General features: G+C 41.9%; 1 protein-coding gene, 1 non-coding gene and 1 pseudogene across 3 annotated transcripts in view; all 3 read left to right on the forward strand.

The window, feature by feature from the left end:
* Kpna4 (karyopherin subunit alpha 4) overlaps positions 1-17,033 on the forward strand; it is a 57,021-nt gene extending 39,988 nt beyond the window's left edge. The window contains exons 12-18 of one of the 2 annotated variants that reach the window (XM_070022843.1): positions 4,300-4,428; positions 6,370-6,474; positions 8,247-8,318; positions 10,181-10,343; positions 13,474-13,568; positions 15,059-15,098; positions 16,182-17,033. In XM_070022843.1, coding sequence (XP_069878944.1) covers positions 4,300-4,428; positions 6,370-6,474; positions 8,247-8,318; positions 10,181-10,343; positions 13,474-13,568; positions 15,059-15,098; positions 16,182-16,192 — 615 coding nt within the window. In that variant the 3' untranslated portion in view covers positions 16,193-17,033. Of the gene's footprint in view, positions 1-4,299; positions 4,429-6,369; positions 6,475-8,246; positions 8,319-10,180; positions 10,344-13,473; positions 13,569-15,058 lie in introns of both variants that reach the window. The other variant, XM_070022842.1, reaches the window with a different exon arrangement.
* LOC138827361 (small Cajal body-specific RNA 7) lies at positions 4,629-4,951 on the forward strand. The gene has a single exon (XR_011372051.1). It is a non-coding gene; the product is annotated as a small Cajal body-specific RNA 7 (non-coding RNA).
* LOC138827359 (small nucleolar RNA SNORA73 family) lies at positions 12,152-12,343 on the forward strand (annotated as a pseudogene).
* Positions 17,034-23,553: the final 6,520 nt, after the last annotated feature.

The following is a 23,553-nucleotide window of genomic DNA, read 5'->3' on the forward strand; positions in this document are numbered from 1 at the left end:
ATCCTGCCCATGTAATTGTAACCCCTCTGTACAGTATGTTCACAAATAAAATAAAATATATAAAAATAAAAAAAATTTTTAAAAAATCATTGGATCTTAGAATAGTTATGTTTTTTGTGGGTTTCCACCCCGCACCAAGGACTCTCTTTAGCAACTTGCAAAGTGGCAACTTACATTCCCCCTATCAGTGTATTAGGGTTCCTAATATATGCCTCACATATATGCCTCACATCCTTCCTCCATATACATATGCCCCATCCACAGCCTTCCCCACATTTATTGTTTGGGTTTTTGATGGTAGCCATTATTAGTGGAATGAGATGGAACATTTCTTTCATAGCCAGAGGTAATGCATGTTTCTTGGTATATTTACTGGCCTACCTGTACCTTTTTTTTTTTTAGAAGTGTCTGGCTACCTCCTGTGTTCATTTAATATTTGGGTTATTGCTTCTTTGGGGGTTACTTTTTTAACTTTTTTTGTACATTTTGGTCATTAGAACCTTATCAGATGTATAGCTCAAAGATGATCTATTCTGTAGGCTGTCTTTTTAGCTTAATCATTATGTCCTTTCAGTGCAAAAGTTTTTTAGCTTGCATCTCTTGAGTCTTGACATAGGCTAAGTTTTGTTTTTGTTTTTGTTTTCTGGTCTGTCGTGGGGACTGAACTCTGGGCCTGGGCAGTGTCCCTCAGCTCTTCAGCTCAAGGCTAGCACTTGAGCCACAGCACTACTTCCAGCTTTTTCTGCTTATGTGGTGCTGAGGAATCAAACTCAGGGCCTCATGCATGCAAGGCAAGCATTCCACCACTAAGCCATCTTCCCAGCCTAAGTTTGCTTTTTTTTTTTTTTTTTTTTTTTTTTTTTTTTTTTTTTTTTTTTGCCAGTCATGGGGCCTGAGCTCTGGGCCTGGGCGCTGTCCCTCAGCTCTTCAGCTCAAGGCTAGCACTCTACCACTTGAGCCACAGCGCCACTTCTGGCTTTTTCTGCTTATGTGGTGCTGAGGAATCGAACCCAGGGCCTCATGCATGCAAGGCAAGCACTCTAACCACTGAGCCACCTTCCCAGCCCTAAGTTTGCTTTTTTATCTTTTAGTTTTAATGCTACACTTCGTATTAGGGCTTGAGAATCTAGATTTGGAAATTTTTCTGTACCCAGCATTCAAAGTTAATATTTTATATTTAATTAGATAACTAATAGAGATTTTCTTACTCTTTCAACGTTCATGTCATAATTAAAGAAAACCAGCGTGGTTAATCCTCATAAGTTTTTTCCTCTGTGTCCCTGTTCTCCCCACCCCCAAAGTTATTAAGGTATAGGTACAATCCCAGGTATCATGTCATTTCATCCATCTTACATCTCTGAAAGTCAAAGCCTTTGTTTTTTTGTTTTTTGTTTTTTGTTTTAGTCAATCATGGGGCTTGAACTCTGGACCTGGACACTGTCCCTGAGCTTTTCATTTCAAGGCTAGTGCTCTACTTCTTGAGCCTCAGCGCCACTTCTTATTTCTGGTGGTTTATGGGAGATCAGAGTCTCACAGACTTTTGTGCCCAGGCTGGCTTTGAACCGCCTCCTGAGTAGCTAGGATTACAGATGTGAACCACCAGCCCCGGCTGTCAAGGCCTTTTTTAAAATGACATAATTGTAGTATTATTAGTGCAGTTTTGAAGTGTTAAGATCCATAAGTGCTATCTAAAATATGACACACCACACATAAAGGAAAAAAATTGACAGACTTCACCAGATTAAAAAACATAGACGAAGCATGGTGATACACGTTTATAATTCCAGCACTCAGGAAGCTGAGTTTGAGACCAGCCTTTGAGACCAGCCTGAGCTGTGTAAGTAGTGAGACTGATTTTGAAAAACAAAGAAGAAAATTTAATGTTTAGGAGGATACCATCAAAAAGCAAAAATACAACCCTACAGAATAAGAGAATATCTACAAACCATATTCTTAAAAGAGGTTTTAGTTTACAAAATGTGTAAAGAACTATTACAAGAGCCGGGCGCCGGTGGCTCACGCCTGTAATCCTAGCTACTCAGAAGGCTGAGATCTGAGGATCATGGTTCAAAGCCAGCCTGGGCAGGAAAGTCCATGAAACTCTTATCTCCAATAAACCACCAGAAAACTGGAAGTGGCGCTGTAGCTCAAGTGGTAGAGCGCTACCCTTGAACTGAAGAGCTGAGGGACAGTGCTCAGGCCCAGAGTTCAAGCCCCATGACTGACCCAAAAAAACCAAAAAACTCTTACAACTTAAAAATAGACAGGTTGGGCTGGGAAGGTGGTTCAGTGGTAGAGCGCTTGCCTTGCATGCCTGAGGCCCTGGGTTCAATTCCCCAGCACCACATAAGCAAAAAGAAAAAAAGCCGGAAGTGGCGCTGTGGCTCAAGTGGATAGAGCGCTAGCCTTGAGCTGAAGAGCTGAGGGACAGAGCCCAGGCCCAGAATTCAGGCCCCACAACCGGACCCCCCACCCACCCACCCACCCCCCCAAAAAATAGGTTATTTTACAGTGGGCAAGATGAAACCTTGAATTGTATTAGGAAATGGGGTGAGGATGAGGGAAATAATGGGTGGGTGATAGAATACATTGTGTACATGCATAGAAGTGTCACAGTGAAATCCCCTTGTGTAGCTACTGCATGCTAATAAAACATAGGAAAGAGAATAGATGGGTATGCAGGACAGACAATGATTGGTAAGTGTGAAGAAATAGGCTCTACCATCACTAGTCATTATTTCACATTAGGAAATGTAACTCAAAGCTTTTTACATCCAGAATGAACATAATTATGAAGGCAGAGGCAAATATTGACAAAGATGAATAGAAGCTAATACCTTTGACATTGCTGATTGAAGTAATGGTATAGCTGCATGAAAGTTAAACATAAATACAGTGTGGTCAGTAGCTCCACTCCCTCAGTCTACACATATTCATGTATCCACACAAAACTTTGCACAAAAATACTCATTGCAAGACTGATCAGAATAGAAAAATGTTTGTTTGTTTGTTTGTTTGTTTTTTGGGTCTGGTCGTGGGGCCTGAACTCTGGGCCTGGGTGCTATCCTTCATCTCAAGGCTAGCACTCTACCACTTGAGCCACAGTGCCACTTCTGGCTTTTTTTTTTCTGCTTATGTGGTGCTGAGGAATCGAACTCAGGTCCTCATGCATGCAAGGCAAGCGGTCTACCACTGAGCCACCTTCCCAGATCTAAAAAAACATTTGAACAATCAAAAAAATGTGATACAGCCATACAATGGGAAATTAGCTGTCCACAAAAAGGAATAGGTACTAATAAACGCAGTAACGTAGACCTGTTACTCTGTATACAAAATGCCCAGTATATACCAGTCCAGAGGTAGGCAAGGAGAACTAGGATTGAAGGACAGCAGGGCTGACTGCTAATGGACAAAACTGTTCTTCGGGAATAACATAAATGTTCCAGAATTAAACACTGGTAAAAGTGTACAACTCTGATTATGCTAAGAAGTAGGGAATTGTATACTTTGAAAGGATGAATTATTTTGTAGATTATAGCTTAGGCTCTTTTGGTATTAATACTGGGATTTGAACTTAGAGCTACTCAAAGTTGGCCCTCTACCACTTGAGCCACCTCCACGTCTGTACTTTTGCTGGTTAATTAGAGATAAGACTCAAATTTTTCTCCCATGGCTGGCTTCAGACCTGATCCTCAGATCTCAGCCTCCTGAGTAGCTAGGATTGCAGGCATGATAACCTGTATCTGTGTATGTATTGCTATATCAAGTCTTTTAAGTACTGGAGTCATTTGTATTTTTCAAAGAAAGAAATTAGAGGGGAAATTATTTAATAGAGAAGTATTAAAGTGCTATCTTCTGGCACCAATTATTTCCTGAAATTAGCCTTGTTTATTGACTCGCAAAAATTAAAGTTTCAGCCAGGTCCTGGTGGCTCATGCCTGTAATCCTAGCTACTCAGGAGGCTGAGAGCTGAGGATCACGGTTCAAAGCCAGCCTGGGCAGGAAAGTCCATGAGACTCTCATCTCCAGTAAATCACTGGAAAACCGGAAGTGGCATTGTGGCTCAAGCAGTAGAGCACTCACCTTGAGCTGAAGAGCATAGAGACAGCGCCCAAGCCCAGAGTTCAAGCCCCATGACTGACAAAAAAATTAAAGTTTCATAAAATCTGGAATTTGTATCATTTTCTGACATAAAGCAAGTACCCAGAGAGGATAGGCTAGTTGGGATGGGTGCACCTGTCATTCATAAGCTGTCCCATAGCAGTGGAACAGCCTTTCACTGACTTCTTTGCATTGCAGACCGCTGCACTTCGAGCCGTGGGCAACATCGTTACTGGGACTGATGAGCAAACACAGATAGTTTTGAACTGTGATGCTCTCTCACACTTCCCAGCGCTCCTGACTCATCCTAAAGAGAAAATTAACAAAGTAAGTGTTGTGGAACAGTTTCAGAGCACATAGAAGGATAGTTTTCATTTATTAAAAGTATCACTTAGATACCAAAAGAACATAATTCACTATAGCATACAGAGCAATATATGATCTTGGCATATATGAAGAAAACTTTAAAAAGTGAGTTTTTGTGGATACGGTGCTCTGCCCCTGGGCTGGCCACTCTTTGGCTCTATTGGAAATGATGAAATGGAGATACTTGGGTGTTGAATGGTGCATGACTGGAAAAATTTTATATGTATGTTGAGTAATTCTAGCTTAGTATTTTGTAGATAATTAATAGTGTGTGTGTGTGTGTGTTCCTGTGTGTGTGGCGGCTATGGAAGGGGGCACTGAGCGGTGATGCTGATATTGGAGTGCATCTGAGGCTGTTGTAGACAAACCAAGTTTTGATTACAGCATTGCTGATGATTATAACCCAACAATAGCTCACCTGCCTAGCCTAGCACCCTCAACTCTCCAACAGGTTCATAGAACATGATCCTGTGATCTGATCCAGAAGAGCCTAATTGACAGTATTTTTAATGTAAAACATATTTTAGTAGCTGTCAGAAAAAGAGATGATGTAGCTAAATTTAGTCAATTTAAGTTGGTACATTCTAACAATACCTTCCTCAGTAGAATATTAGATACTTTTGTTTCTTGCTAATGATGGTTTTTAGTGATGTATTTATTGTCTTTGAACTTCTCAGCACACTTAAGAACCCACATGGGCTGGGAAAGTGGCTTGGGTGGTAGTAGAGTGTTTGCCTAGCATGCACAAAACCTGGGTTCGATTCCTCAGTACCACATAAACAGAAAAGGCCAGAAGTGGCACTGTGGCTGAAGTGGTAGCGTGCTACAAAAGAAGCTCAGGGACAGTGCCCAGGACCGGCAAAAAAAAACCCACGTTGGCCAAAAGTATAGCATCATTGTAGGGCAAAGGCCAGCATTCACAGGTCATTAAGATAGACTAAGAACACAGTGGAGCATCTGGTTCCACTTCTGCTCTAGAAGGAAATGATACAGTGAATGACTGTAATGCATAAGGGTATGACAACCTGCTGTTTGATTTCTAATGTTTCTATTATCGTGAATAATTGAGATTTATCTGCTTTGGCTGGGCTTGTTTAGGATAGACTAGAGAATAAAGCACAATATGTGAGGAAAGGTTATTGAGCCTCATAAGTGTTAGGACCTCTGTGTTTCAGTTCCTTGCTGTCCAGCCATACTTTTTTGGGTTTTTTGTTATTTTTTTTATTTTTTTGGTCATACTGTTTGACAATATTACCTTTAAAGAATTCTTTTGAAGGGCTAGTTCTGTATGACTTGTATTAGAGGGCATTGGTGATTTCTTCAAAGAAAATATGGACAGAGGTAGAAGAATTGAGATTTCCAAGATTTTTATTTTGTAATTCATTCATCAGTGACTGCTGCTTTTTCTTAATTCAGTTTTGTTTATTTGTTTTTTTGGTGCTGGTTCTGGGGCTTGAACTTGGGACCTGGGTGCTCAAGGCTTATTGCTCTACCACTTGAGCCACAGCTCCACTTGGGCTTTTCGGTGAATAATTGGCGATAAGAGTCTCACAGACTCTCCTGCCCAAGCTGTCTTTGAACTTCGATCTTTAGACTTCAGCCTCCTCATGTGGCTAAGATTACAGGCGTGTCAGTCATGGGGCTTGAACTCTAGGCCTGGGCGCTGTCCCTGCCCTCTTCAGTGCAAAGCAAGCGTTCTACAGCTTGAGCCACAGAGCCACTTCCGGTTTTCGAGTGGTTTATTGGAGATAAAGAGTCTCACGGAATTTCCTTCCCGGGCTGGCTTTGAACCGCGATCCTCAGATCTCAACCTCCTTAGTAGCTAGGATTACAGGCGTGAACCACCAGCACCCAGCTCAAATTTTACTTTTTATGAAGTACTAATGGGGTCTTGTTCCACAGGAAGCAGTATGGTTTCTCTCTAACATCACCGCTGGAAATCAACAGCAGGTGCAGGCAGTAATTGATGCCAATCTTGTACCAATGATAATACACCTTTTGGATAAGGTAAGAGAATGAATGTTTCCTTTTAGTTTTTGTTTGAGTACTAGGGTTTGAACTCAAGACTACTCTTGCCCTCACTCAGTTTTTCTTCTCATTCTTCCAGTTCGAGTTTTTGTTGTTTACTGTACTGGGTTTGAATGTGTGCCTTTTTTACCACCTCAAAACTTTTTCCTTTTTTTGTTACTAATAGGGTCTCACATTTATACCCTGGCCAGCTGAATTGACCCTCAATCCTGTTAGGCTTCCCGAATCGCTAGGATGACAGGCACAAGCAGTGCTTGTACCCAGCTTTTATTGGTTGAAATGGGAGTCTTGGAAACTTTCCATGATGGCCTCAAACCTGTCTTTCTGATCTCCACCTCCTGAGCAGCTATGATCATGTGATGAGGCTTGAGCCAATTCACCTGGCCCATTTTTTTTAGTTTTGGCTATCCTTAGTTGCTTTATACAAAATATGCAAATGAGTATTTGCTTACGTATATCCTTTCATCCTACTCAGAAATAATACGCCATATCCATCTCCCACTACTCTACCTTTTGAAAGAAGTATATCCTAAGACAACCCTCAGATCACTATATAGATACCTTCCTTATTTGTTATTACTGTTAAATATAAATTGTGGGAGCTGGGAAGTTGGCTCAGTGTTAGAGTGTTTGTCTGGCATGCATGAGGCCCTGGGTTTGATTCCTCAGCACCACATAAGCATAAGAAAGCCGGAAGTGGTACTGTGGCTCAAGTGGTAAGGCACTAGCCTTCAGCTGAAGAGCTGAGGGACAGCACCCAGGCCTAGAGTTCAGCTCCGTTACCGACAAAAAATAAATTAAAAATAAATATAAATATACATATACATATACATATACTATAGTGATACTTCCAAGAATAGCTTACATATTTTTTCCACTTTGAATCCAGGTTATAAATATACAAATCATATGAATTTTATTGTGTATTGTGGTTACTCTCAAGATTTATAGACCCTTCAAAGGAGGAGGCAACAATGCTTGATAAGAAATGCACTCATTATCTTGCCTATGTAATTATAACCCCTCTGTACGGTATTTTCACAATGAAAAAAAAGATTTATAGACCCTTTTGTACTAAATTGGTAAATATTTACATTTTCTAAGTTTGATAGATAGGAAAAGGTAGCTCAGTGCTATTCTTTGAGTGTGTATGTTGCTAATCATACTTTTAATAGTTACGTCTTATTCCCTGTAGATGGTCTGTAAGCCACATCCTTTCTGTTGAGAATTTTAGTTTAACTTTTTTGCTACTGTGACCATACACAAGAAGGTATACAGTTGATAATTTTAAATCATTTTCCTGGTACCAAGTCATAGGCTTTTTTAAATATTTTAAAATTGTATTTATATTGCTTATAAATTACAGATTTTTCCAAAGATTTTCATGGACTTTCCCGCTAAAGATAGCTTTAAACCATAATACTCAGATCTTAACTTCCTGAGTACCTAGGATTACAGGTGTGAGCCACTGGCGCCCAGCAGTCTTACTTCATTTTATTGACTTTTTTTAATCTGATATTATTGAACAGTAATATGTCAGTTATTTTTAGGAGAGTTCACCAAAAAAGCTTCTGCTTGTTGAAGGCAGATTGATTATAGTTTAAGTAAATACACACACACACACACACACACACACTTTAGCTAAAATGAAAGTTGGGATAAGCAGTTATTTCATATAACATCTTTTTGAGTGTTCCTACCTTACTACCTTACATTTAATAGCCTTTTCTTTCTGCCTTTTTTTTTTTTAGGGGGATTTTGGCACTCAGAAAGAAGCTGCTTGGGCCATAAGTAACTTAACGATTAGTGGAAGGAAAGATCAAGTAAGTCAAACTTACTTTTCATCCTAGTAAAAAAAAAAAAAAGTTTAGATAATTATAACACTTAGATTTAAGTGAATCATATTTGAAAATACTAATATTCTGTAGGATATATGTTGTTTTGTTATTCATTTGTTTATGGAGGCTGAGGATTGAACCCCAGTATTCACACATGGCAAGCATATATTCTGCTACTGAGTAACACTTCAAGCCCTAGACTGTGATTTTTTTTTCTCCATCACAAGAGGATTACCTTGATACCTCAGTCATATTTTACAGCAGAAAGGTGGTCTTCTTTTTCTAGTATATTGAGGGGGTGGGCATTGGATGTACATATCAAGCAAATGCTCTACCACTGAGCCAAAACCCTGGGTCCTCTTCAGGAGTTCTCAAATACGTGGTAAGATCAAGGAAGCACCTATAGTCAAGGTTGTAACAGCATAAAGGCTGGCTACTCAGGAGACTGAGATCCTCAGATCAAGTTTGAAGCCAGCCCAGGCACATAAACCTACAATTAACCTGCAAAAAGCTGGAACTGGAGGTCTGGCTGAAGTGATAGAGCATTATCTATGACCTGGAAAGGCTAGAGAGCATGAGGCCCTGGGTTCAAACCCTAATACTATACCACAGAGGAGGAGGAGAAGGTGGGGAGGGGGAGACAGTATTAAGATGAAACAGGCAGAAATCATATTTTCATAACAAATAGAGTCCCCTCCCGAACAATTTTAAAAAATTAGGCAGCAGTAAAACAAGTAAAATGAAATCTCAGTTGGAGTTAGGTTGAGAAATGATGGTGAGGCCATCAAATTTAATGAGATACACTCAGCTTAATATGAATGACTGAGCTTAAAATACTGTTCCTCTTACAGGGGATAATAGTCCTCAAGCCTAAGACATGTTTCACAGAGCAGATAATAAGGAGTTAAGTGACAATACATGTATAATTCACAAAATAACAACGATCTAACTGTGAACATCACAGAATGGGAATTGGCTACATGAAAATAATAACATTAAGTAGCAATATGTAAATGATGGAGCAATGCCAGGAAACCAGTGAGTGGTACATTGAGCAATAGCTCAGCACATCTCACCTCTGAAGGGGCTGATGACAGTGACAGCAAAAGTCAGTAGGTGCAGTCACATCAGATTGTCAGGTTTTAAATAACAGTATTAGCAGCTGGTGCTGGTGGCTCACATCTGTAATGGCTAAGATTTGAGAATTATGATTTAAAGACAGGCTGGCCTTGAGCTCAATACCTGGGCTCTGTCCATGAGCCTCTCTGTGCTCAACGTTAGCACCACAATGCCACTTCTGGCTTTTTCTGAGTAGTTTTTTTTTTTTTTTTTTTTTTTTTGTCTGTCGTGGCGTGAGCCACCAGCGCCAGCTCTGAGTAGTTTATTAGAGAGTCTCCTGAACTTTCCTGCTTAGACTGGCTTTGAACCACGATCCTCACATCTCAACTTCCTGAGTAGCTAGGATTATAGGCATGAGCCACCGGGTGCCTGGCTATGAGACTCTTTTCTCCAAAAAAGTAGCCAAAAAAAGATGGAAATTGTTTTTGTAAAATATACTATTTGTGGGACTGGGAAGGTGGCTCAGTAGTAGAGTGCTTGCCTTGCATGCATGAGGCCCTGGTTTCGATACCCCAGCACCACATAAGCAAAAAAAGAAAAAGCCAGAAGTGGCGCTGTGGCTCAAGTGGTAGAGCGCTAGCCTTGAGCTGAAGAGCTGAGGGACAGTGCCCAGGCCCAGAGTTCAGGCCCCACGACCTGACCCAAAATAAATAAATAAATAAATTTGTTTTCCACATAAGAGTAGACGTTGACTTATGTTTTACTATTTTATGGTGTCTGTTATTCAGGTAGCATATCTTATCCAACAAAATGTTATCCCACCATTTTGCAACTTGCTGACTGTAAAAGATGCACAAGTTGTGCAAGTAGTACTCGATGGACTGAGTAATATATTAAAAATGGCTGAAGATGAGGCAGAAACCATAGCCAACCTCATAGAAGAGTGTGGAGGTAAGTTGAATATAAACTGTCCCTCCATGTCTTAACATTCTGTTGGTAACTACCTTTATTTTCTTCAGTATTTTCCTATCTTAAGATAATCAAGTAGCAGAATAAAACAGTACTATATCCTAATGTACAGTCCTGTTCAGCATCTTGTATATGCTTAGGTAACTGCATTGCTGCCACGTATGGTACAGGCTCTGAGCCAAGGTACTGGGAAGACAGGGTTAAACAAAACACTCTCCTTGCCCTTGAGGCATGTAGTCCAGCCTTGGAGATCAATATGAACTGGTTTAATGTGCTAATTACCCTAATAGAAATGTACAACAAAATGGGTTATGTAATCCACCTGGAAGAAGCAGGAAGTGACACCTGAGCTGGATTTTGAGAGATGAATTAGGATTAATAAAGTTAAAGGGATGAAAGGTGTTCCAGGCAGAGCTAATACCATGAGCAAAGTCTGAGGTGAGAAATAGCATTCAGCAATTTATAAGTAGTCCGGTGTTGCTGAATCACAAAGTATGGGATACAAACTACAAGAGATGAAGCTGGAGATGTAGCCAGCATCAGGCCCTGTGAAGTCTGAAAGCTTTGTAGGACCACCAGTATTTTATTCAGTAGAATATCACTTACCAAACGTGGCCAAGAAGCAGAGGCACCTAGAACGTGAGCATCTCTTGTGAGAAGAGGTATCATGCAGATGATAAACAACCCTGAATGTGGCTATGGGCCAGAATGTCACTTGTTGTCAACCAGAATAGACATTAGAGATATTTCTGACCAAAGCTGAAATAAATGAAGGAAGGTTAACTGTACAAGAGTAGAAGAAAACCCCCCCCCAATAAGTGGGGGACTCAAGAGACTTGAAAAACAAAACAGTAAGAAATGTGCATATAAAAGTACTAATATCCAGCTATCATGTTAGGCACAGGGGATGGAATAATGTTAGAGAACTGGAGTGAGTGCCAGCAAAATAAGTAGCAGGTATCATTAATTCTATTTACTACTTGATTTTACCATATAAGCATTTTTAATTACTAAAATATTTTTATGTTTTATAAGCTCCTCTGTGGATTCTTACATGAAGTGTGACAGGCTGCTGGAGGATTTCAGATGTATCTGAGGAATGGTGTCTTTGAAGGAAGAGGGCAGGGAGATCAATTGGAAAGCTTACAGTGGTCAAGATATGATAAATGAAAGCAATAATAGTCAAAGCAAATGACAGGATTCAAGAAATAGGATCCAGGCTTGATAGCACACACCTGTAATCTCAGCTACACAGGAAACAGTAGGGGATCTTTTTTTTTTTTTTTGTCGGTCGTGGGGCTTGAACTCTGGGCCTGGGCGTTGTCCCTCAGCTCTTCAGCTCAAGGTGAGCGCTCTACCACTTGAGCTACAGCGCCACTTCCGGTTTTCTGGTGGTTTATTGGAGATAGGAGTCTCACGGTCTTTCTTGCCCGGGCTGGCTTTGAACCGTGATCCTCAGATCTCAGCCTCCTGAGTAGCTAGGATTACAGGTGTGAGCCACCAGCGCCCGGCTAGTAGGGGATCTTGATTTGAGGCCATTCTCGGAGTGGGGTAGGGGGAGACTATCTCTAAAAATAACTTGGTCGGGCTGGGAAGGTGTCTCAGTGGTAGAGCACTTGACTTGCATGCATGAGGCCCTGGGTTTGATTCCTTAGCACCACATAAGCAGAAAAATCTGGAAGTCTCACTGTGGCTCAAGTGGTAGAGCACTAGCCTTGAGGTGAAGAGCTGAGGGACAGCGCCCGGGCCCAGAGTTCTGACTCACGACCGGATCCAAAAAAAAACAAAAACAAATAAGCTTGGTCCTGGGCTCTGTCCTCGTGGCCTAGGGTAGCATAGGGCTCTGCCCAGTGATGTATAGGTCCTTTCCACAATGTTGGATATGAAGCAGGGCTTTGTGTCTGCACCTGCATATTCCTATAGCTTCTCAGAGTCTTGTGAACTCCGTGGACTCTGGGGCGATAAACCATGCACAAACAATATTAAAAATAATAATAATAAAAATAAGCTTGGTGCCAGGTGCCATTGTCTTGTACCTGTAATCCTAGCTACTTAGGAGGCTGAGATCTGAGGGTCACTGTTCAAAGCCAGTCTGGACAGGAAAGTCTATATTCTCTTACCTCCATTTAACCATCAAAAAGCTGGAAGTGGAGCAGTAACTTAAAAGGCTACAGAGTGCCAGCCTTGAGCTCAGGGACAAGGGGAGGGGTGAGGATGGGGAGCCTGGGGTAGTAGAGACAGGAGTAGGAGTGTCTTGATCTGAGACCAGCCTGCCAAGAGTGAAAGACCCTATCTGAAAAATCTAAGGCTAAAATAGTAAATATAAATCTCTGGATTTTGAGATTTGACTGAAAGAGATCTAGGCTTGTAAGAAGAGGGCATAACTAGAGTGGGAAATGAGCCCAAGAAAATGTTTTCCATTTAAGAAATGGACAGGATAATGTTTCTTTTCCTAAACATTTCTGTTTATGGGGAAAATCCCTTACTCCCCTGAAAACTTGTGGTTGGGGTTGATCATTTTAAGCATATAGGAAGTATCTTAAAGAATCTTTGTTTAGTGGGCTGGGAAGTTGGCTCAGTGGTAGAGCACTTGCCTTGCATGCCTGAGGCCCTGGGTTCCATTCCTCAGCACCACATAAGCAAAAAGAAAAAAGCCGGAAGTGGCGCTGTGGCTCAAGTGGTAGAGCGCTAGCCTTGAGCTGAAGAGCTGAGGGACAGTGCTCAGGCCCAGAGTTCAGGCCCCACGACCGGACCCAAAAAAAAAAAAAGAATCTTTGTTTAGTGCCTAATATCTTCCACTTTCTTTATCACACATGTTCACTAAAACAACTTGTTGTAAATTCTAGATAGCAGAATGATTGTACATTTTTATTTTCAGCAAAAGCAATAGTACATGCTATTCTTTATGAACATTGGTTATGTAATACTCTGCTTAATTTTTACTTAGACATTCCATTCTGTTACAAACTCAGTTTTGAATGTTTGAAGATAAATATGCAATATTCACTTATAGATTCCCAAAAATAGTAATTCAAGTAGTTTATAGCATAAAAATTGGATTGTATATAAACTATACCAGTACCATTATTTCACATAATACAATTTTTTACAGGGTTGGAGAAAATTGAACAACTTCAGAATCATGAAAATGAAGACATCTACAAATTGGCCTATGAGATCATTGATCAGTTCTTCTCTTCAGATGATGTACTTAATTTTGTAGTTTTATTATTTATGTAAATAAGCATATTGTATCTCTAGCGTAGTAATACTAGCGTGTATATGCATATATATACTTTTTTGCAGTGGGATTAAAATAGGCATGTGACAGAGTATTATTTGGTTTGGAAACAAGTATTTCAGTATTTTTAAATCCTTAAGGCATACTTGCTCTAATAACAAAAAAAATAACATTTTTGACACTGAATGAGTCAAACTGTATTTCTACTTGAATTCCTCAAAGTTCTCATTTCTTATTGGTAATAATATCATATGTTTAGAAACAAAACCATTGATACTGATATATCCTATAATTCTTTATTTTTATTTTTTGTTGGTTGTGGGGCTTGAACTCAGGGCCTGGGCACTGTCCCTGAGCTATTTTGCTCAAGGCTAGTGTTCTACCTTTGAACCACAGCTCCACTTCCACTTTTCTGGTGGAAAACAAAGAGTCTCACTTACTTTCCAGCCCAGGCTGGCTTTGAATTTCTGTATTTAAATCTCAGCATCCTGAGTAGCTAGGATTTCAGTCATGAGCCACTGGCGCCCAGCCCCATCCTGTAATTCTTTAGTTAATTCATGTTCAAAATGTTGCCATTATGATTTTGATTTGGTATCCAACACTAAATATAAAGATAATAGATAAAATAAAAAGTCAGTCATAAAACAAAAGGTAAGGTAAACTGAGTGCCAGTGGTTCCTGCCAGGCATTCCAGATGCTCAGGTGAAAGTTGGAATACAATTGAGTCCAGGACAGGCAAAAGCCTTTGTTGGTATGTGGCTGAGATCCTAGGTTCAATGGCAAGCATAGGTAGGATGTGATCAAGGCCAGCCTAAGGTACAATGATAGATGCTATCTCAATAATACCAAAGCAAAAAGAGCTTAAGCCAGGACTCAAGGAGTGGTACTCTACCACTTGAGTCACCGCTCTGTTGCCTTTTTGGTGGGTAATTGAAAATGAGAGTCTCATGGACTTTCCTGCCTGGACTGGTTTCAAACTAGGTAGGACCCCCAGCCACCAGCACTCCAGTGACATATCTTAAAATTTGAACCAGGTGCCAGTGGCTCCTGCCTGTAATTCTAGCTACTCAGGAGACTGAGATCTAGTGAGAATCACAGTTTGATGCCAGCATGGGCAGGAAAATCATGAAACTCTTTATATCCAATAATCTACTCAGATAAGGCCAGAAGTGGTGCTGTGGCTCAAATGGTAGAACTCTAGCCTTGTGCACAAAGAGACTCAGAGTGCCCAGGCCCAGTTCAGGCCCCAGAACTGGCAAAAAAAAAAAAAAAAAAAAGTTTCTTCTCATTTTGGTAACCCTTAGGAGAAAGCTTTTACATGGTATTTCAGCTTTCTCAAGGATGGTAGTATATTGCTAACATTTATCACCTAACTCTCACTAGGATAAGGGTAGAAGTATTACTGTATTCTATTAAGGGAACTATAAAACTAATCCCATTCTCTTTTTTCCTATAGATTGATGAAGACCCTAGCCTTGTTCCAGAGACAATTCAAGGTGGAACATTTGGTTTCAATTCTTCTGCCAATGTACCAACAGAAGGGTTCCAATTCTAGAAAGATGTTGTGGAAGTTAGGTACAATGCAGCACTGAGATACATATATATATATATACATATATATAAAAAGGTTTGATCCATCAAGCTTGGCTCGTGGGATCTGCTGCTGCATTAAATCGGGAAAGAAAATGTGAAGATTTCATTTGGAATCACAGAAAATGCCCAAATGAGGTCAAGATGGCGAGTGGGTGCGAGTGAGAATGAGTGGCAAAATGTAACGAAAACTTGACATGAATGCTTATTTAGGTTGTCCTATGTCAAAGGGCCACAGGCCACAGTGCCTGAGCAGGAACTTTGACTGACTCCAGCAATTGAGGGGAGCATAATACTGTCATCTTCAAGCCTTATAAGCATAAAAGAGAGTAGAATGCCCAATAAGTCAAGGAGAGGGAGCCCGGGCCTTGCTGTGAAGCGATGTGTGAGTGGACAGTGTTGAGTGAATGGTCTGGCTCAGTGACAGCGCCAGTTCATCCTGAAAATCTGGGGCTCTTCACTCATGAAGCAGACTCCTCGTCCTGGAGTGACTGTGTCCGAGAGTGTGGTGTGGTGCTGTATGTGAACGCATGCAAGCTTGATTCGCCTTCGGGGGCTGGTAACAGACCTAGTCAATCATCAGAGTGAGATCACAAGTGTGACTACACTGGACAGGAAAACAAAGACCGGTTTAGCAGCAGACATTGGTTTACTCTGCAGCCTGTGTTTTCTATCCCCTCTCTCCCCTCCCCGCCTTTCTTTTCTTTTCTTTTCTTTTCTTTTTTTAATTTTATTTACTTTACCTAGTATGGCTTTTTTAGTTGCTTCTCAAGTCAGAAAACTTCAGGAAGGTTCCCCGTGCATTTGCACCAGATGAATGTTGGATGCTATGAAAAGCTTTCCATATCATCAAAACTAATTTGTGTAGATTTTTGCATGAAAAGAATCATAAAATTTCCCTCAAAATAGACTGTGTTGCAGTACACATGTTGCCATAATAGTATACAACAGTAAAAATGTGCTTAAAAGGCCATCCTTTTCATTTTCAGAAATAACATGAAGATCTTTGCATGAGGTAAATCTACAGCATAGTTCATTTTTAGATTTTGTTAAGTCCTGTAAAGAAGAAGAAGAAGAAAGTTTCAGTTGTGATAGAATACCGTGCTGTGTTTAAATGTTAACTTGTTTTCAAACTTTGTTTTCTATGAAAATGATATGGAAACTTCTACAATGAAATTTGGTGCATATGTACTGCTGAATAAAGACCGATGAAGAGGTTTGAGTAGATGTACAAATCAAGTGAGGATTTGAACACCTTTAATAATATGCCCAATCTGTTCAATTGTTTTAGGATCTTTTTATCTTAGATGTAGGCAGCCATGAACAATCTATTTTGAGCCACTTTAGGGAGAAAACTTTGTATTTTTAAAACTTGCATAAAAGTTATGCAAGTGGTTTTTATAAATTGGAATAATACCTCAGTTTTGAGGTTCTGCACACTAAATTAAATGTGACATAAATTAATTTGTACAAAAAGAACTCTTTATAAGGTGGCTCATTGTAGGAGATCCTGTGCCTTCCCCCTGAGCACAAGTGTTGCATGAACAACAGTTTGCTATAAGAAACATGCCAGGTTAGCCACCATAGCATCTATATCTACTTTGTGTTTAAAATCAACTGGTAATTCTGAAACACTGTAGAATGGATAAAACTTATTTTGTGATCATAACTCTTTGTTGAACTAGAGTATTTTTGCAGCATTCCTTGTCATCAGAAACATGGTTAAAGTTTAAAACTAGAAACAGCAGAAAACTAGCTTGTAAAATTTATCCAAGTAGACTGCAGGCTAGGCTGTCTTGGGGAAATAAACATTAAAACTTAAAGCAATGTTTTACATGGGGCGTGTGTGTGGTGTGCAATTTTTTTATACTATAACATTTAGAGTTTCACCTCGCTGGCTTCTGTTTGCTTTTTGTCTTGTTAAAATTCCATAAGCTCTATCATTTCAGTATGCACACAGATCACTGAATTGCTCAGTTGATGGGTTCTATTCTTGTGTTTTCTTGTTAAAACCAAAATTTGGGCCTTCTTTCCACCCTCCCAACCAGATAGACTTAAACAACTTGAGCTATGTTTTAAGTACTTTTAGTAAAAACAGTAGGTTGTAAAGGGCCTTTTACAAGGTAGTTCTCACCTATATAAGTAGAAGTGAAGAGTGTAGGTTTACCCTTACTGCACTCAGTGGACACTCTTTTCCAGTCCTGCTCCTCATTTCCCTCAAGAAACATTGTGGAAACTGAGTTCTGGCTTTTTCAATATGAGTGTTTAACCAGTTACCCCAGACTTTTCACAGAATTCTGGGTCACATTTTCTTGGGGTTGCATGCTTATAGCTGTTTGCCTCGCAAGGATGTGCAGTCAAGATGAAGACAAAGCCAGTCTCATCTGCACTCTTTCCATGCTCAGATAGCAGTGTATATACTTACATGTACATATACATATATATATATATACATATACATATATATATGCGGGAGGTTGCTGCATACACGTCCTTTAAGTGGTATGCATATCGGTGCAGTTGCGGCGTTGCTGGGCCTGGAATATGTGGGTTGGCAGTCCCTGTGTACTGCTTTCTCAGCCTCATGCAAGAGTCTTAACAAAAAAAAGTTCCACAAGGTGGAAGTTTTAGCCAAGTTTATTTCAATGTAATAGGTTAAAGCAGGAAGAGACTTTCCCACTCCCTACACAGGGGTTGGGTCCAAAATGGGTTCAGGAACTGGTGTCTCAGCTTAATCCTAGCTGCTCAGAGGCTGAGATCTAAGGATCATGATTCAAAGCCAGCCCAGGTAAGAAAGTCCATGAGATCTCCAATGAATCAGGTGGTAGAGTGTGCCTATTAGCCTTGAACAAAAATTTCTCTGAGCCCTCAGAAGACCGGTCCTGCCCCTCCTTGGTCTCATCTCCAAAATGATGACCAATTTCTATTGGTCTTGTTATGGTGGCCCTGGCAGCATAATGCAGGCTCTTCTATGACTATGGAAACAATTCCCCCATAAGGGCAGTCACATGAAAACTCTACTCGTACATCACTGATGGCAGAGTCTGGGTAATGTCCTTGTGAAGGGAACTGGCTCTCAGCTGACAAAGTGTCAGAATTACAAATAACTCCACAAGTGAGAGACAATGTCCGTGCAGATTTATCCAGTGCAGTGCCATTTGGAACATAAAAAGACAACAATCAGGAAGCTGCTTAATATTTCATAGAATGGACTTTTGAGCCAGGTGCTGGTGGCTCAGACCTTTAATTACCACCACACAGGAAGCAGAGAGCCATGGGTTGTATTTAAAGCAAACGAGAGCAGAAGAGTCTGAGACTCCAATTAAGCACCAAAAAGCTCCAAGTGGAGAAGGCTCTGAGGTCCAGCCCTAATACCAGCACACACTAAAGGGATCGTTTCACACTTATTTTCAAAATAGAGGCTTTGTGTTGAGAAGAAACTCCAGAATATTGTGAAAAGGAAAAAAAAAAAAAAAAGCCAGGTGCCTGTACTTGGTATTTTAGCATTTGTATTTGGGAGAGGAAATACTTTTTTTCTTGGTACTACTAGGGTTTGAATTCAGCCTCTCATACTTGCTAGCAGACCATTTGAACCACGCCTTCAGCTCTTTTTTGCTTTACTTTTTAGATAGTCCATCAGGCCAACCTTGCACCTTGACCTTCTTGCAGTTAATTTTTTTTTGGGGGGGGGGGTGGTCCGGTCATGGGGCCTGAACTCTGGGCCTGGGCGCTGTCCCTCAGCTCTTCAGCTCAAGGCTAGTGCTCTACCACTTGAGCCACAGCACCACTTCCAGCTTTTTTCTTTTTGCTTATATGGTGCTGAGGAATTGAACCCAGGGCCTCATGCATGCAAGGCAAGCACTATACCATTGAGCCACCTTCCCAGCCCCACCTTGACCTTCTTACCCGTGCCTCCTGCACCGCTGAGCTTTCGGGCATGGGCCCAGACCCAACATCTATATTATTAAATTTATCTAGAAGAATATACAAGGAATTGTTAACATTGGATTCTCTGTGCAGACAAATTGGGTCTTAAATGCTTTTGGAATTTGCAATTAGTTGATATCTTTATTTTTTTTGGGGGGGGGGGGTCCGGTCGTGGGGCTTGAACTCTGGGCCTGAGCGCTGTCCCTCAGCTCTTTAGCTCAAGGCTAGCGCTCTACCGCTTGAGCCACAGCGCCACTTCCGGCTTTTTTCTTTTTGCTTATGTGGTGCTGAGGAATGGAACCCAGGGCCTCAGGCATGCAAGGCAAGTGCTCTACCACTGAGCCAACTTCCCAGCCCAGTTGATATCTTTAGTAGATAACTTCGCTGCCACAAGGTGGCAGTGTTGAAGGCCTTATAAAATTGTGCCAGTCCTGGGGGCTTGAACTCCGGACTTGGGCACTGTCTCTAAACTACTTTTGCTGTAGGCTAGCGCTCTACCACTTGCCACAAGTGCCACTTCTGATGTTTTCTGAGTAGTTTATTGGAGATAAGAGTCGCAAAGACTTTCCAGCCTGGTCTGGCTTTGAGCTGTGATTATCAGATCTCAGTTTCCTGAGTAGGTAGGATTATAGTTGGGAAGTACCACAGCACATTGTCTCAAAGATTTTTGTTTTTTGTTTTTATTGGGGGGGAGTCTGGTCATGGGGCCTGAACTCTGGGCCTGGGCGCTGTCCCTCAGCTCTTCAGCTCAAGGCTAGCGCTCTACCACTTGAGCCACAGCGCCACTTCCAGCATTTTTTTTCTGCTTATGTGGTGCAGATTGAATATGTAAAATGTGTTTTCATTATAAGAATGTTTTTCCTTTACTTTGTTTTATTCCCCTAATTTTGTAATCATAGTTCATTTTTCACTTTCATTAAAAGTACTAAAAAGCCTGTGGTTAAAAAAAGAAAAAAGAAGGCTGGGAAGGTGGCTCAGTGGTAGAGTGCTTGCCTTGCATGCATGAGGCCCTGGGTTTGATTCCTCAGCACCACATAAGCAAAAAGAAAAAAGCCGGAAGTGGTGCTGTGGCTCAAGTGGTAGAGCTCTAGCCTTGAGCTGAAGAGCTGAGGGACAGCTCCCAGGCCCAGAGTTCAGGCCCCACGACCGGACCCAAAAAAAAATGAAAATAAAAATAAAGAAAAAAGAAACCTCAGGCCCTGGTGGCTCACATCCATAATCCTAGCTGTTCAGGAGGCTGAGATCTGAGGATTGCAGTTCAAAGCCAGCCTGGGCAGGAAAAGTCTGTGAGACTTATCTGCAATTAAACTGGAAAAACAGAAGTGATGCCCTGGCTCAGAATGATATAACTCTAGCCTTGAGCAAAAGAGCTGGGGGGCAGCACTCAGGCCCTCAGTTTGAGCCCTAAGACACAAAAATTGTGTGTGCCAATACAGGGAACCAAACCCAGGGCAGCGCTCAGCCTCCTGAATAGGATTACAGGTGTGAGCCACCAGCATACAGCTCTATTATAGGTGGGGGGGGGGGGGAGGAGGGGTTGGGAGGAGGGGAGGGTGCCAGAGCCAATCTAAGCCTATCTTGGATCATAGACTCCTGCCACCTTACCTAGCTTATTGATTGAGAATGAGATCCTACTAAAATCCTCTCCTCCCTTGCTAGCCTCTATGATCCCTTCCCATCTCCACCTCCAAAGTAGTTGGAATTACAGGGGTGAGCCACCAAGTCTGGCTGGTCTATTTTTAATTCATTCTCACTTTAAAATCCAGGAAATGGCAGAATGTGGACAGACGGTTTGTCAGGCTATAACACATGGTCTCTTCTGGGTCCTAAGAGTCCATACTCCATCACAGGGGTTTTTGGTCTGAGCTCCCACAGAATTGCCACTTAACCATGACTTACAGCACCTGGGTTGATGTCTAACCCCCCTCTCCAAACTCTCCCCAATCTGCCCTAAAAACGCCTTGACTTCTGAAGCACACCTCCAGAAACAACCCTGTTTCCCCAACACAATGTTCTGTTCCCTCCCCCCTCTCTCTCGGTTAGAAAAGTTCATTAGGAAAGAAATCGAATTCCTTCTTTCCTTTTTATAGTTAGGCACAAGTTTTATTGGCATGGAAGGTGCTTGACACACTAAGTCCTCCTCCCCCTCCCCCCCACAGGACCTGCCATGGGTGACTGTTGGTCTAGGATGTGGTTTACTGGCCTGCATAGGTAAATGATAGATCTGTTATTTTGGGAGCTATTCCTAGACCCACCGTAGGCTGGAATGAAGTCTGTTACTAGTCCCTAGGTGGCTGAGGAACTAGAAACGTGTTTTGTGACATCAGGACCTCCACTTCAGCTTCCCTTTGCACTTGCAGGTATGCATGGCTAGCTGCTACCTCTCCTCCCTCCAGGGCTCTAGATCTGACGGTCTCCTAGGTGAGGACACCTGATTGGTCCTTGGCTACCTCCTGCTGGCCGTGCCATCAACTGTGCATGCACAGCTCCTTCAGCTTCTGTTTCCACAAGACACAGGTCCTTGAGATCCACTCGTGAAGAACACTGGGACCTGGTGCCAGTGGCTCACACTTGTAATCCTGAGGTTCAAAGCTAGCCCAGGCAGGAAAGTCTGTGATTTTTTTTTTTTTTTTTTTTTTTTTTTTTTTTTTGCTGTCATGGGGCTTGAACTCTGGGCTTGGGCACTGTCCCTCAGCTCTTCAGCTCAAGGCAATCGCTCTATCACTTGAGCCACAGTGCCACTTCCGGTTTTCTGGTGGTTTATTGGAGATAGGAGTCTCATAGACTTTCCTGCCAGGGCTGGCTTTGAATCTTGATCCTTGGATCTCAGCCTTCTGAGTAGTTAGGATTATAGGCGTAAGCCACCAGCACCAGGCAGTCTGTAATTTTATCTCTAAGTATCAAGCAACAACAACAAAAAGTTGGAAGAAGGGATATGGCTCAAGTGGTAGAGCACCAGCCTTGAGTGAAAAAGCTAAAGGACAGCTAGGCGCTGGTGGCTCCCACCTGTAATCCCAGCTGCTCAGGAGGCTGAGATCTGAGGATCCTGGTTTGAAGCCAGCCCAGGTAGGAAAGTCCATGAGACTCTTATCTCCAATGAACCATGAGAAAACCAGAAGGTGAGCTGTGGCTCAAAGTAGTAGAGTGCTAGCCTTGAGTGAAAAAGCTAAAGGATACAATAAGACCCTAAGTTCATGACCTAGTACCAACAAGGGGGGAGGGGGGGAGACAGAGACTGAGAGAGGACTGAAAGACCTCCAGAGTGCTAACCAAGGCCAAGTAGAGCAGAAGGAATGAAGGCCTGCTGTGCTTTGTGTACTAAGATGGAGGCCACCCCTGCAGGTAATCCTTTAGCCTGAGCTGAACAGGTTCTTTGTGTTAAAGGTATCTTCTCGCAGCATGGATGAATGAGGGCTGTGAGCATCAGCAAAGATTGTGGGTGATTTGGGGAGGACCGGCTTTCACATCACATTTAGCTAGGCTGGAGATTAGAATGGTGATACAAATCTGAGTTACAAAAGGCTGTTGTATGCAAACCACTGCACACTGTCCGAGGGAGGAGAAGGTGGGGAGGAGGAGGAGGAGGAGGAAGAGGAGCGGCTCAGCCCTGGGGCCAGGCTGTTTCTCTGGGGTGCAGCCAGGCCATTCTGGGTCTGTGCTCTGCAGCTATTCTGGACACTCCTTCACCCTCTCCCAACTGGCCCTTGTTCTGTCTCTAATTGCCACAGCAACAAGTGGTTGATCCCAATCCTAATGTGGTGTTCTATCTAGAAACCTACATGGGTTTTCCCCCTCAAATGATACTCCTCATGTCTCCAGTTCTAGCTTTTTATGTGGGAAAACACACTAAACGGTATTAATAAACAGTATTCAAGCAGATACCTGAAATCAATTCGGATAATGATTTTGTCTCTGGGATCAAGGAACTCCTATTCTTTTTTTGGGGGGGATCCAGTAGTCGGGCCTGAACTCTGGGCCTGGGCGCTGTCCCTCAGCTCTTCAGCTCAAGGCTAGCGCTCTACCACTTGAGCCACAGCACCACTTCCAGCTTTTTTTTTCTTTTTGTTTATGTGGTGCTGAGGAATCGAACCCAGGGCTCCAGGCATGCAAGGCAAGCGCTCTACCACTGAGCCACCATCCCAGCCCGGAACTCCTATTCTTACTGACCTTAATCTACCCCTATTAATTCTTCTATCTATAGTTAGATGATACTGGATAAAGTAATAAAAAAAAAGTTTTTAGTAATACACATTATTATTCATTGGGTGGGTATCTGGCTTCCAGTTCTTGGGTTTGAATTCAGAGCCCCACACTTGCTCAGCTTTGCTTGCTGGGTTGATGCTCTACCACTTGAGTTACATTTCTAGCCTGGCTGGAGGCAGTGTCAGATTTTTCTCCCCAGACTGGCTTTGAACCTTGGTCTTCCAGATCTCA

The sequence above is a fragment of the Dipodomys merriami genome, unplaced genomic scaffold (genome assembly GCF_024711535.1).
Source record: "Dipodomys merriami isolate MVZ:Mamm:240054 unplaced genomic scaffold, mDipMer1.0.p SCAF_154, whole genome shotgun sequence".
Classification (NCBI taxonomy): domain Eukaryota; kingdom Metazoa; phylum Chordata; class Mammalia; order Rodentia; family Heteromyidae; genus Dipodomys; species Dipodomys merriami.